Here is a 15917-nt window from a genome sequence, read left to right on the forward strand (position 1 = left end):
AGCCAGGACATGGAAGCAACCTAGATGTCCATCTGCAGACGAATGGATAAGAAAGCTTTGGTACATATACACAATGGAGTATTTTTCAGCCATTAAAAAGAATGCATTTGAATCAGTTCTAATGAGGTGGATGAAACTGGAGCCTATTATACAGAGTGAAGTAAGCCAGAAAGAAAAACACCAATACAGTATACTAACACATATATATGGAATTTAGAAAGATGCAAATGATAACCCTGTATACGGGACAGCAAAAGAGACACAGATGTATAGAACAGTCTTTGGGACTCTGTGGGAGAGGGTGAGGGTGCGATGATTTGGGAGAATGGCACTGAAACATGTATGTTGTCATATTTGAAACGAATCACCAGTTCAGGGTCGATGCATGTTTCAGGATGCTCGGGGCTGGCGTGCGGGGATGACCCAGAGGGAGCATAAAGGGAGGAGGGAGGTGGGAGGGAGGTTCAGGAGGGAGAACTCATGTACACCCGGGGCGAATTCATGTCAATATATGGCAAAACCAAGCAATATAATATTGTAAAATAATTTGCCTCCAATAAAAAATAAATTAAAAAAAATTATCACTTGGTTATTCAACATTAGGAAGCTGTAATAAATGGGATACTCAGTGGGTTTAAGGGCTTCCCTGGTGGCTTAGCAGTAAGGAGTCTGCCTGCAATGCAGGAGATGCGGGTTCAGTCCCTAGGTTGGGAAGATACCCTGGAAAAGAAAATGGCAACCCACTGCAGTATTTTTGCCTGGAAAATTCCAGGGACAGGAGAGCCTGGCAGGCTACAGCCCATGGGGTCTCAAAGAATTGTACACGACTTAGCAACTAGACCACCACACCACCGTCGGTGGCTTTAATGGGTAGAATACAGACTTGGGGGCTAGGTGATAGGTTCTATACTAAGTATTTGATGTTTGGAAACATCTTGAGTCATTCCGTATCACATCTTTTTACATAGGCCTTTTCTGTCTCGTAATTTTTATCTGTTTAATAATTGATCAGACTATCAGTGTGAATAATCCTGCTTTTCCTAAAACTTTGCCTCTGTCTTGAATCTGGGCCTTCCAGTATTGACATGCCTTTCCTCTGGAGGAGTCTTCACTTTTAGGAGACAGAAATCAAGGAGATAAAGAAAAGTCCTAGTTTTGTAGGAAGAAAAGTCCTAGAGAATACTTACTGGAAGGAGGGAGGTAGCCTCAGTGTGTGATAATTGATTCTCTTAAATAATTTATCAACAAATAACTTTAGGGAAGACATTTCTCATTTCTGTGTTTGTTCATTCCTGATGCAAATGGTAGTTTTTTACTTGAATGACCACCTGAAACTCTTTAAAAACAGGAGTGAAGAACCTGTCACAAACCAGGTTGTTTGTGACATTGATTTAATTTCATCTGAAATTTTGCACTGTTGCTATGACTGATAAAATTTAATTAAAGAACAAGCTTTTTTGAATGCCTTTTTTGTGTGAATTGTGTTTTACTAAGCAATCTGAACCTAAAGGTAATAAAACTGTTTTGGCTCTTAAGGAGTCATATCTGCTGAAGAAGGCAGAGGTATGGCCTCTATGCATAGTTACTTTGGGAACAGAGAGATGTGCTTTGGTGATTTCAGTCAGATTTTTAGAATTAGAAATAGAAAATATGCAGACTTTAGTTAATCTAAATTTCATCAGTTCTGTTTTTTGAAACTTTGTGGATATTTTATTTCTTTTTTAGTACAGCTGTGTTGACTGTGCTTGCTTTTGCTTTTTCTCTGTGCAAGTAATGTTTTTCTTAGATGAATCCATTTTGATTTGTGTGGACCATTTTATGTGTGAATATTCATCTTTGTTATGTATTCTGTACTTCTTTCAGCATTCATTTTGTGGCTGACCTGCATGTTGCTTCTCACATTTGACTTTGTAATGGCATACATCATCAGAATCTTTATTTTTTTCTGGTCATTGAGTGCTAAAATATTAAATATATATATATATTCTAAGCATGTGGCCGTAATGTTTGCTAACGCTTTAATATCATTAAAAGATTAGAGGATTAGGTTTTTATTTCTGTTGTCACTTGTAACTTGGTTGAAAGTTATGAAATAGAAGACACAGTAAGATGAAGAAATACTACTCTGAGAAGTTTTCATCTGAAAAATAATTGGTGCTATTTTTTATGAGCTATCATTATTTCCAGATTGATGGGCAGAAATTCAAAAATTTTAACTTTAAAAATTTGCCAATAAATTGCTTTGAAACAAAGAGAAACTTCTCTAGTTTTTTAAATTTAAGAAATTTTAGGAGACACTTAAGCTAAATATAGTGGTTATAGTGAAATTTTAAAATTAAATAATTAGAAAAATTAACACTTTTAGAAAGTTAATATTTTCTTTCCAGTTCTAATTATGGATCTAACTTTTATACTATTTCAAACTTACACTTTAAAGAACAAAAGTAATTTTCTGAATTTGCTTTAAAATTCACCTAGTTAAGTGGGATGATCACCAACATTTTATACATTAATTTGTTTTCATATGACCAAGTGGTGAGATCAAAATTCCATTAACTCAGCTATGTGTCTTTGGACCTCTGAGAGGGCCCTGTGTTCGTGAAAATGTGTTTTTATTCCTCCTGAAACTTTACAGTTTTTTTTTTTCCCAGAAGATCATCGTTTGATATTACTCATAATTTTTATCTTACTAACACTTGTTTTAACGGACCATAATTTTTATGAAGTTGCGCTGTGAGAGACGCTTAATAATGAGTAATCAAGTAAAAGAAGCTATAGTCTCAGCTGCCAACAAAATGTGACCGTGAAATGATCCACCTTTGTGGACCTCGGTGCCTTCATCTCTAAAATATCAGGGTATTACTTGGTGATTTCTAAGGAGGTCACCTCCCCCAAATTTATGGTTTTGTTTAAAATATGATAAAAACTCTGTAAAGAAGCAAAAAACAATATTTGAATTTTTCTTATGCGTACTGAGATAGAATTCAAATAGTTTAACACCAAGAGCTGCTTTTGTCAGAATTAACCCTTTTCTCAGTTTAATGCTCCTTTTTTCATATAATTCAAAACTTATGTTTGTCTGCTTCACAGCAAAACAACTAGATTAAGAAAATGAGTTACCTATTTCATTTTCATGATGACAAGTAATTATTTTTTATTTCTATGCATTTGTCAATTATAATCAAAACCAAGATTTTCTAAAACAACCTAATTAGCAATTTGGAAATTAGTTTTTGTACCAGCGAATCTAGGAAATTAATGATGTATATTAAAACATATATGACCAGTATTTACTCCATAGTTATATTATTAGCTGACAAATGTGATCGTGTGATTTCATTTACTTTATACATTTATTTAGTCATGCTTGATCTTCTCTCCTACAGTTTCTTAGTATCTTTGGCTAATACATTTCTAAAATTCTTTTTCTAATACACTAGTTTTAATAATAGCTATTGCTTTTTAATTTATAAACTTAATGTATGATATTTAATATTTTAAAAATCCATGGTTTGTAAATTTTCCTCTAAAGGCCACGGTAAATTTTGTATATGTGCATTCTTAGATGTCAGCAGCATCTCAAAATTCTGCCACATTGGTATCCCCTAAATATATTTTTCAATGTGGCTTTAAAAGGAATTTCAGTGTTGTATTGATTTTTTTCTCTCCTCTAAGCTTCTAAACCCTCCAAAATAAGTAAGCTTTATACTTATTTTGGAGGGTTTAGAATAGTGAAAATCTGTGTAGAAGCTGCACTATTGTGCCTTTATTTCTGCTTCCTACTTACTATTTAGTAGACAGTAATTGCTGATGCTGTAAAATGAATGGACTAGTGAATGGGGATAGAAGCTGTTTTGGAAAAATGGTTTTACTGTGATGAATTTATTCAAGTGATCATTTGTGCTTTTAACCACTTTAAAATTACTCAATGTCAGTTGCTTCCAGACCTTTTGGTGAGGATTAAATGTAGTACCTGATCTTATTAGTTAATTTCAGATATATTATCTATACCAGAGCAATTCATCCTCTGTCATAAAGTGATGCGTATTCTATCCAAGACCTGATAGTGCATTTCCTCTTAAGAAGAGTGTACTTGCCTCTGGAGAGTTTAAAAAAAAAAAAACAAAAAAACTCTAGTTTCCCAGGTGGTTAGAATCTCTAAATCGCCAAAATGTTAATAACAACTTGGATTTTCTTGCTCTTAAGTTTGGAATATTTGGTTAAAGGTCATTAGTTATTTGTGGACCTTTCCTTACAGCAAGTGACATGTGAGTTATAAAAATTACTTACAGTAATTCATATTTTAAGAGAATCATTTATTTGGCTAGCTGTGTATCTTTCTGCATTGCCTTTAGTAAATACAGTCTTACATACCACTGGTAATGATTTCTACTATAAATGTATTTATAACTTCTAGTTAAAAATCGTATCAGCGTGCAATCATTAGAAAACATCAGTTCTGCTCAATTGTATTGCCTGATAATTTGATAAGTGTACTCTAAACTTCCTCATTTCTTACACGTTTAAACAGTACAGCCTGATTTTTTTTTCAGTTCATTAATTTTATTTTATTCTTTTTGAAGTTCTTTTTTAAATTTTTTTTATTATTATTTTTTTACTTTACAATATTGTATTGGTTTTGCCATACATTGACATGAATCTGCCCCGGGTGTACATGTGTTCCCCATCTTGAACCGCCCTCCCACCTCCCTCTCCATATCATCCCTCTGGTTCATCCCGGTGCACCAGCCCCAAGCATCCTGTATCATGCATTGAACCTGGACTGGCGATTCGTTTCACATGTGATAAATATACATGTTTTAATGCCATTCTCCCGAATCATCCCACCTTCGCCCTCTCCCACAGAGTCCAAAAGACTGATCTATACATCTGTGTCTCTTTTGCCGTCTTGTATACAGGGTTATCGTTACCATCTTTCTAAATTCCATATATATGCACAGCCTGATTTTTATACGCAGAGTAATCAAGAGTAAATAAACTTAAATAAAAATTTTAAACTTGAATATACAGCTCGTTTCCTTAATACAGTAGTTATCTATTGACCTTTACTTCATTTTTTTCTTTCATGATTTTTATTTTCTTTCGTTACATTTTCTAAGAATGTTATTTCTAGAGATGCTTTACTTTTTTTTTTTGGTAATCCTCTTTTTTAGGTGAATTGTTGTAAGACTGCAAGCCCATGAAATTAATTTTTCTTTTATCTTCATTTCAGCATACATATTCCAGTCTGCTTGTTTACTGGCCAGATTAGGGAGTAAGTAAATTTGCAGCCGATGTGCCATAGTGTGTATGGCTTATTCCTTCTGTGGCTGTGTTAATTTTTGATCGATAGGTAGTTACAGATCTAGTAAAGTACAATTTCACCCACTATCCAAAGTAGAGCCTTTCTATGAAACCTTTTGTAAGCCAAAGAGAATAAAGCAAAGAGGCTTAGGACACAATCTTGCTAACAGATGCACAAAGTAAATCAAGGTAAAGCACAAATGCTCACTGACACAATTCAGAGCTCTTGACAGCTTGATGCTGAGACACTGGCATTCTGGGGGAAGAAGCTTGCCTTCGCTGGTCTGGATGTTTAGGCTGCATGCTATCTTTATAGTGGAATTGCTACAGAATGAATGCTAAACAGTTTTTGCTTTCTGCCTTTTCTCATAGAGGAAAAATCCGCTTTGCATTTCTTTTGGTTAGTAAAAACAGATAGCAATGTGTAATGTGTAAAGTGAACTTTCAGAAAGTGGGGGATACCTATATTGGGTAACTTGGGGTATAGAATTTAAAACATTCCAAGTGAGCCATTATGATTCTTTGGAAAACAGGTTTAAATAGTATTCTGCACTATAAAGTTATAATTTTTACCAAAAGCACAATAATTCAGAGTAAGTTTATTAATTTAAATGTCTCACTTGTGTATTTAGGTGTCTACATCTGTTTCTTTGAGAGATCACAAATCAAGTTTCCTTGAGTGATTCATAGGTGTGAGATTTAGATATACCAACTATAGACATAACAAAGATATCGGAGCATTGGAAAGTTACTTTTTTTCTCTTAACTAGAGAGAAAGGGGAGATACTGAGCGAAAATAGGATTACTTATTCTGTGAAAGCTCTCTGAGCTTCTGAGGGGTATTTACAAATATGACCTATCTGTGATTTGTTTTCCTTTATTTCTTCTAAGTTTTTTCTATGATTTAGTTATTTTAAGATTTTTAAGTGCTTGTATTGAAATGTATCTAGGGTAACTGTGACTCTAGGATATCTGCTCTTTTTACAGTTAACTTTATTTAACAGTGTATTTTTAAACCTTACTTTTCCTGATTTTTAAAAATCTTTGTACCTTCTTTATTTTCGCTTATTGTGGTTTATGCCACAAGCAGGGAGTGGCTTATTAGTGAACATGACTTGAGGAGGATTAACATCCTTTTTCATCAGTCCTCGTAGGCCTTGGCAAGGATACTGATGTCAGCCAGTCTGAGTTAAACTGGTAAAGAAGGCAAATTTCATTGCCTTGAGATTTTGTCTGATTTTTTAGGCCATAATGATTTTGATTTTCAGTTATTTGAGTCTGATGTTGTATTTTGAAAATTTTTATATGACAAGAAAAATTTCTGTAGCCAACTCGCAAATATTTATGTTTAGATTTGAGTTATCAGTAATTTGAAACCAAGTAAATTGAAGTGTTGTTGCATTGTTTAATTATATTTATCCTAGGGTTCTTTAAATATATAGTTCATTAATTCAGGGAATTTATATAACTTCTAGAGCCCTATTATAAAAAGCTGACTTAGGAAAAGGATGGAAAGATGTTTAACTTCTCCTCAGCTCAGTTTGTGTTTAGGAGAGAGAGCGTTGTCTCATACTGACAGAGCAGCCTGACCCAAGTGGAATCTCATCTTTATCTTTTCTGTTTATTTTTTACTGATGTTGGGCTATCCACCATAGTCACTGTCTCTCCCTGAAAGATATGAGGTGGCTTATTAAAAATAAGTAAAGTATGAAAGGATTCAAATCTTAAAAATTGAAGGAATTAAGTCAATGGGAAATTATGATTAGGAAAATAAAGCCAAGCAAAACCGAACAATATATTGTTTAGTAATGAAGGAATATATGGCAGAACTATAAAGGAAAGCAAGAGAATGGTTAACACTTAAAAATTAAGGTCATAATTGCTTTAAGGATTAAGACGAGAGATTGAAAGTGATGCAAGAGATTTCCAGCGTGTTGGTGATTTTCTATTTCTAAACCTTTGTGATGAGTGCATGTTTTTACTTTTAAAATTATGTTGACTGAACAAGGACTACTGTAAAGCACAGGGAACTTTGCTTGATGTTATATAGCAATAAAGCATTTTTTATGTATAGAATTTTCCAGGCAAGATTACTGGAGTGGGTTTACCATTTATTTCAGGGGATCTTCCCGACCCATGGATTAAATCACCATCTCTTGTGTCTCCTGCCACTGCATCACCTTGTTAATATGAATATTCATGCAACAAATGTTTACTGAACGCTGTGCTCTCATGGAGAAGGCAGTGGCAACCCACTCCAGTACTCTTGCCTGGAAACTCCCATGGACGGAGGAGCCTGGTAGGCTGCGATCCAGGGGGTCACGAAGAGTCAGACACTACTGAGCGACTTCACTTTCACTTTTCACTTTCATGCATTGGAGAAGGAAAGGACAACCCACTCCAGCCTTCTTGCCTGGAGAATCCCAAGAATGGAGGAGCCTGGTAGACTGCCGTCTATGGGGTCTCACAGAGTTGGACACGACTGAAGCGACTTAGCAGCAGCAGTGCTCTCTGTGAAGTCCTGAGGATCACTGGAGTGAATCACACACAGCTGCTGCCTTCATAGAACTCACATTCTGTTGAGGGAGACAATTACTCATTTACAATTCTGATAAACATTCTAAAGAAGTATGGGATGTTATGAGAAAATGTAATTGGATGACCTGAGATGAGAGGGTCAGGAAATAGTACATTGCATTTTAGAGAGAATTACGGCAAAAGGAAATTCAGATCTTTAGGATAACACACAGGCAACATTGAATATAAAATCATGGCACTCAGAGCTGAATTTCCTCAATTCACATCCCAACTTCATTACTTACTTGGGAAACTGACTTTGTCCTCGCTGTACTTGAGTTCCTCATCTGAATGTTAAGAATGTTTATCTCATAGACTAATTATATTTATTAAATGAGTTAAAATTGTAAAGGGCCCGCAGTAGTGCCTTTTATGTTAAAATATGCTGTATAAGTATTAAAAATCTTTATTCAGAAAACAAATCCAGGACAGCAGATTTTCCAATCATGTATAATAATGAATTTTATTAGTAATGATAGTAGTTAAGATTCTTGGAGTGTTTACTGTATATTAGGTACTGTGGTAAATGCCTTTACATGATACTACATTATTTTATAAACTCTTTGAGGTGCTGTAGATATTATTTTTATGTCTTTATGTATATATTATTTTTATTTTATTTTTATATATATAGTATTTGTATAATATTTATTCTATTTTATGTCACCATTTTTTAATAAATGAAGAAACCAAGGCTTTAGTAGACTAATTTGTTCAGGATCCCCCAGTTTTCTAAGAAGCTGTGCTCTTAACTGCTTTTTCTGTTGTTCTGTTGCTCAGTTGTGTCCGACTCTTTGCAACCCCATGGACTGCAGCTTGCCAGGCTTCCCTGTCCTTCATTATCTCCTGGAGAGCTTGCTCAAACTCATGTCCATTGAGTCAGTGATGCCATCTAACCGTCTCATCCTCTGTTGCCCCCTTCTGCTCCTGCCCTCAATCTTACCCATCATCAGGGTCTTTTTCAGTCAGTCGGCTCTTAGCATCAGGTGGCCAAAGTATTGAAGCTTTAGCTTCAGCATCAATCCTTCTAATGAATATTCAGGGTTGATCTTTAGGATTGACTGGTTTGATCTCCTTGCTATCCAAGGGACTCTGAAGAGTCTTTTCCAGCACCACAGTTCAAAAGCATCAACTCTTCAGCACTCAGCCTTCTTTATGGTCCAAGTCTGACATTTCTACATGACTACTGCAAAAACCATAGCTTTGACTATACGGACCTTTGTCGGCAAAGTGACGTCTCTGCTTTTAAATATGCTGTCTGGGTTTGTCTTTACTGTTGTTTATTAACTATGTGTTCCCAGTGGAAAACCGACCTTTGTGTAATGTTAAGCATTTGACGACAGATCTGAATTTGGGGAATATTATTGGCAAGTTATTCTTCTGAAATTTAAAATATAGTGTAATGGGCTTTTGTTTCATACTCTGCCTGCTTTTCAGACAGGTTTGTCTTCCTAGTCCCAACAAGCCCGTATCCCACTCACTCCATGTATGAACAGTGTGCGCCTGAGACACCTGTGTGAATCCTGAATAAACCTTTTCAGTTAGAGAGGAGTTGGGAACATACTTTGTTTGCAAACTAGCTTTGAGATTCTTATGTTTACTCTAGGGTAAGCATTGCCCACTGATCACATATGTGACATGCTTGCAGAAGATACTTGTTTTGTTTTTTTTCCCCTCCATCAGATACTAGACAGAATTTCAAATAGGCAAAGTTTGTTTAGGTCTGTTGATGGTATCTTGTTGCTTGGTATTCTCATTTTGCTTTTAGATTATGCTCAGACATCACAGCAGCACGTAATTCACCCATATAATTTATCACTGAAGTTATGTCTGGCTGTTGCTTTTCATCATTGTTTCCTTGCTCAGGAGCCTACAGTGGCTTGCTATTATAATGTGTAGCATATCAAGTCCTCTGAACTCCATATTCTCTTGTTCAGAATTCTCAGTTGTTTGTCCCCATCTCACCTAACAATAGATAGTATCTTCTGCAACTTTGAATCATTTTTATTTTATATATTATTCTGCTTTGACAGTAACCATTGTGTGGTTTTATTTTTTAAATTATAAGTGATTAACTTTTCATTTGTCTGTACTAATTCTTTTTTTAACTTACTACATTACATACAAACTGAAAAGTATGCTCAGTTCATGACTGAAAGCTTTGTGAATTACCGCAGAGGGAGCACATCAGTGTAACAAACCACTAGTGTATGCTCAGTGGTTTCAGTCGTGTCTGACTCTTTGCAGCACTGTGGGCTGTAGCCTCCCAGGCTTCTCTGTCCATGGAATTTTCCAGGCAAGAATACTGAAGTGTGTTGCCATTTTCTCCTCCAGGGGATCATCTTGGGTCTCTTAAGTCTCCTGCTGGCCAGCAGGTTTTTTACTACTAGTGCCACCAAGGAAGCTGTAACCACTAGGGGAAGACAAAATATCAATACCCTAGAATGGCCCTCTGTGCTCCTACTCAGATATCTCAGTTCCCAAAGGAAACTAATCTTCTGACTACTTCTGTTTTTGAAATGTGTACAGAATTTTGTGTATTTTTGTCTGGTTTATTTTGACATTATGTTTATGAAGTTGGCCTGTGTTGTTATATGTACTGTCATCTGTGTAAGGATTCCATCAAAATAATACCGTTTGCTATTTCTGTTGTTAGAAATTTGAGTGCTTCATATTCGATCTGTTTGAATAACGATGCTGTGAATATTCTTGTACATGGTGGGTTTTTCTGGTGTACATTTGAATGCATTTCTGTTGAATACACAGGCATAAAAGTGGTAGGTGATATTTTTAAAACTTGAATGCATGTGTGGTAAGTCACTTCAGTCATATCCTATTCTGTGTGACGCTATAGACTGTACCCTGCCAGGCTCCTCTATCCATGGAATTCTCCAGGCAAGAATGCTGGAGTCAGTTGCCATGCCCTCCTCCCGGGGATCTTTTGGACCCAGGGATTGAACCTGAGTCTCTTAGGTCTGCTGCCTTGGCAGGCAGGTTCCTTACCACTAGTGCCACCTGGCAAGCCTTTAAAACTTGAACAGATAAGGCAAAACAGTTTTCCAATGTGATTATATCAATTTATACTTTACTACAATGGCAAGCTACTCCAGTACTCTTGCCAGAAAATCCCATGGATAGAGGAGCCTGGTGGGCTACAGTCCATGGGGTCGCTACTAGTCGGACAAGACTGAATGACTTCACTTTCACTTTTCACTTTCATACATTGGAGAAGGAAATGGCAACCCACTCCAGTGTTCTTGCTTGGAGAATCCCAGGGATGGCGGAGCCTGGTGGGCTGCTGTCTATGGGGTCGCACAGAGTCGGACGCGACTGAAGCGACTTAGCAGCAGCAGCAGTACATGGGTTTCAGTTGTTCCGTATCCCTGCCACCACTTTGAATATTACTATTAGTCTCTTGATAGTGAATATTCTGGCTGGATATATATTACTGTCTCATTGAGATTATAACTTCTGTATCACTGTTGAGTAATGGATAGTGAGCATCTTTTAATAAGATTATAGGGCATTAAGATATCCTTTTGATGAAATGTCTCGTTTTAAATCTTTTGTCCCTTTTTTATATTGGGTTGTTTTTTTCTTTTTTAAGGTACAAGCCCTTTGTTGGATATATACTTTACAAATACCTTCTTCCACTAGTGGCTTACCTTTCTAATCTCTACATGATATACTTTGAAAAAGACAGAAGTTCTTAATTTTAGTGTGGTTTACTTTATTAATACTTAGAAGTTAGTACTGTTTGTGCCCTGCTTAAGAAATCTTTGCTTACCTCAAGGTGATAAAATAGTCTCCTGTATTATCTTTTAGAAACTTTTATCATTCAAGTTTAGTGAGGCTGTGAAGTATGTATTGTGTGTATATGTGTGTATATGTTTACATATATATTGGTATAAGTCTTACTGTAGATTCTATGTTCCCTTCCATTGATTGATTTTATTACAGTATCTTAATTATGAAAATCTTGATATTTAGTAGAGAATTATCTTCCCACATTTTTTTCTTTTCTTCATGATTACCTTGACTCATCTTAGCCTTTATAGTTCCATATAAATTTTAGAATCAATTGTAAATTTTCACCAAAAAAATCCTACTAGGGATTTGATTGGAATTGAATCTGTAGCTCCATTTGTGATGACATTTTTATAATACTGGGCTTTCTGACCCATGAAACTTGTAGATCTATCCATTTATTTAGACTTTCTTTAATTTCTGTAAACACTCAATAGTTTATAAATGTTTGTGTAAATATCTCCTACATCTTTTATTAGATTTGTTCCTGAGTCTTAATGTTTTTCACTGCCATTGTAAATGCTGCCTTTTATTTCTATTTCTAATTGTTCCTGTTTATATAAATACAATTTACTTATTATGTATTGAATAATACTATTTATTTGAGTATAATGGTTTGGGTCTATATTATTTAAAATTTTCCTACTTACACAGTCGTATCAACCACAAAAAATTGGGATTTTTTTCCCTCCTTTGCTGTCCTTTCTCTTTTCTTTTTTTCTCTTGCCTTATTGCACTGGCTGGAGCCACCCATCCAGCCTGGAAGACAAACAATGAGAGAAGGCATTCTGAAATCCTTTCAGTGTTTCGATTAAGCTATGATGTTTACTGTGGTTCTTGCAGAAGCCCTTTATCATGGCCCTTCTATTCCTAGTTTGCTCAGAGGTTTTATCACAAATGGGCGATGAAGTTTTTCGGCAATTATGTGGGTAATTATATCATTTTATCTGTTATTCTTTTAATGTTAACTGCATTGATTGATATTTGAATGTGACACCAGTTTTGCATTTCTGAAATAAACCCAGTTGGATCATGATATACATTATCCTTTTTATGTATTTCTAAATTTCATTTTTATATTTTCTTTAGGGTTTTTATATCTGTGTTCATTAATGAGATTGGGCCATACTTTTCCTCATAAAAACATTTACTAAATTTTTTCTCTTTTAACGTTCTATGGAAGAGTTTGGATGGCGTTATATGTATATTTTTGGAAATGTGGAATATCATTTAAGAAGTCACCTTAGAGTTTTCAGCCTTTCTTTTATTACACTGTATACATTTCAGGGCTACAAATTGCCCTTTTAAGTGTCGTTATGTCTTGATGTCGTTGATTTTTATCATTATTTATTTGAAAATACTTCATTTTGATTTCACATGAGTATAATAAATCTTAAACATACGAAGATTTCTATAGTTATATTTTTGTTTTTTATTTTACTATGATCAGGAAGTATATTATGGGTAATTTCAGTACTTTGTCTTTTGTTTTTTAATGATTAACTAAATAATTCATGCCTGATTAGAAAGAAGGTATTTCCGGTTGTTAAGTGCAGTGTATTCAGTTTGCTAGGGTTGCTGTGGCACAGTGGAACAGTCTGTTTGACTTGAGCAGCAGAAATTTGTTTTTCCGTAGTTTTGGAGTCTGGAGTTAAAAAAGCAAGGTGTTGGTTCCCCCTCTAGTTGGTAGGGGGATTTCCTTGCACCTTGTAGCTTCAGGCATTTGCCAGCAGTCTTTTAATGTGTTGGCTTCTCAATGCATTACTCCAACCTCTGCCTCTGTCGAGTAAGGTTGTCTTCTCCCTGAATCTTTCTGTCTTCATGAGGCATGTTCTTCTCTATGTTTGTCTGTTTCTATCAGGCTATCCAGCATACTAGGTTGAGTCCCTGCTATGGGCTTCCGTGGTGGCTCAGCAGGTAAAGAATCTGCCTGCAATGCAGGAGACACAGGAAATGCAGGTTCGATCCCTGGGTTGGGAAGATCCCCTGGAGGAGGAAAATGGCAATGCACTCCAGTATTCTTGCCTGAAAAATTCCATGGAAAGAAGAACCTGGAGGACTACAGTCCGCAGGGTCACAAAGAGTCAGACACTGTTGACCAACTAACCACATACTACTCCAGGATGACCTCGTCTTAACTAATCACATTTGTGATTAACCTGTTTCCAGTCGAGGTCACATTATGAGGTGCTAGGGATTAGGACTTCAGCCTACCATTTTGGGCATAGATTCAACTCATAAATTAGTCCAGGTGTACTCATCACATGTAAAATCCTTTGTCTTTCATGTTTTTTGGTGCTTATTCTATTACTGTGAGAGGGTTGTGAAAATTACCCATCGTGACTACAAATTTGCCTTTTCCTCCTTTTGGTTCTGTCAGCTTTTGCTTTATATAATTTTAGGTTGTATGTTATTAGGTGCATAGAAATCTAGAATTGCTATGTTTTTCTGGTGAAGTGTGCATTTTATTGTCATACTGTGTCATTCTATCTCTGTAATGCATTGTAGTTGTTTTGTTCAGTGGCTAAGTTGTGTCTGACTCTGCTACCCCATAGACTGCATCACACCAGACTTCCCTGTCCTTCTCTGTCTCCCGGAGTTTGCTCAAACTCTGGTCCATTGAGCTGGTGATGCCATCCAACCATCTCATCCTCTTTTGACTCCGTCTCCTCCTGCCCTTATCTTTCCCAGCGTCAGGGTATTTTCCAGTGAGTCGGCTCTTCTCAGCAGGTATTGGAGCTTCACCTTCAGCATCAGTCCTTCCAATGAGTAGTCAGGGTTGATTTCCTTTAGGATTGACTGGTTTGATCTCCTTGCTGTCCAAAGGACTCTCAGGAGTCTTCTCTGGCACCACAATAAAGAAGCATCAATTTCAGCCTTCTTGATGGTCTCTCACATCTATACATGACTACTGGGAAAACCAAAGCTTATGGACCAAAAGTGATGTCTCTGCTTTTTAATACACTGTTTAGGTTTGTCATAGCTTTTTTCCCAAGGGGAAAGCGTCTTTTAATTTTGTGGCTGCAGTCACCATCTGCAGTGATTTTGAAGCCCAAGAAAATAAAATCTGCTGCTGTTTCTACTTATTCCCCATCTATTTGCCATGGAGTGATGGGACTTGATGCCCATGATCTTAGTTTTTTGGAGCTGACTTTTAAGCCAGCTTTTTCACTCTCCTCTTTCACCCTTATCAAGAGGCTTTTTAGTTCCTCTTCATTTTGTGTCATGAGAGTGGTATCTGCATATATGAGGTTATTGATATTTTTCTTGGCCATCTTGACTCCTATCATTCTTTCCTGCCTTAAAGAATACTTTTGATATTAACATAGCTTTCCAGGCTTTCTTTTGATTAAGGTTTCCACATGTATTTTCTTCTATTTTTGAACTTTTACTTTCCCTGTATCTTAGTTTTAAGATGACTCCAATGTAGAGTTACTGTTGTTTTTGTTGCTGTTATTTGGTTTTGTTGAAAGTCTGTGTTTTAAGTGTTTGATCAGCTTGCATTTATTGTACTTACACGAACGTTAAGAATTAAGTTTCTTGTCTTGCCCTTTGCCTTCTATTCCTTGTTCTGAGTCCTTGTGTACTCTTCCCCTTTTCTCCTTTCTTGCCTTCTTTTAATGGATTATTTAGTCGCTTTTTTTCTGTCTTCCTCTTTTAGCTATATTAGTCATAGAGTCTTTATTATTCTAGTTTTAACCTTGTAGCCTCCAATATGTCTTCTTTTTGGGGGGTTGCACCACCTGGCGTGCAGGATCTTTGTTCCCTGACCAGGATTGAACTCGCAATCCCTGTGGTGGAAGTCCAGAGTCTTAACCGTTGAACCACCAGGGGAGCCCCCAACATGTATTCTTAAGTTATTGAAATCTAATATTGATTAGTGCTTTTATTCCATTTCAGACAATGCAAGGCCCTTAATACACTGTTCTCTTCCAATTTTTTGTAGTGTCTTGATATTTCCATATGTCTTAAGACTATGTTTTAACCCCCACATACCTAATTATAGTAGATTTTAGTTAACATAGATTTGTACTGTTTATATATCATTTCCCTCCTTTGCTCTTTATTTTCTGATAATACCAAGCATCAACTATGATTAATTCTTTATTCTGCTCAAAGAATATTCATTTGTGTTTTCTTTGGTATGAATATGCCAGTGACAGGTTACCTCAGTTTGTTTGCCTATGTCCTTAATTCATCTGATTTTTGAAAGGGTATTTTTACTATAT

General features: G+C 36.0%; 1 protein-coding gene across 5 annotated transcripts in view; it reads left to right on the top strand.

Annotated features, from left to right (window-relative positions):
* RBM46 (RNA binding motif protein 46) overlaps nt 1-15917 on the top strand; it is a 113485-nt gene that overhangs the window by 9395 nt on the left and 88173 nt on the right. The window contains exon 4 of one of the 5 annotated variants that reach the window (XM_088827930.1): nt 7425-8603. The exons of the other annotated variants lie outside the window; for them this stretch is intronic. Within the exon in view, the coding sequence (XP_088684056.1) occupies nt 7425-7492 (68 nt within the window). The 3' untranslated portion in view covers nt 7493-8603. Of the gene's footprint in view, nt 1-7424; nt 8604-15917 lie in introns of those variants that run through there. 5 annotated transcript variants of the gene reach the window in all.

The sequence above is a fragment of the Moschus berezovskii genome, chromosome 19, assembly GCF_049115385.1.
Source record: "Moschus berezovskii isolate FMDL1 chromosome 19, NW_MosBer_1.0, whole genome shotgun sequence".
Lineage (NCBI taxonomy): Eukaryota > Metazoa > Chordata > Mammalia > Artiodactyla > Moschidae > Moschus > Moschus berezovskii.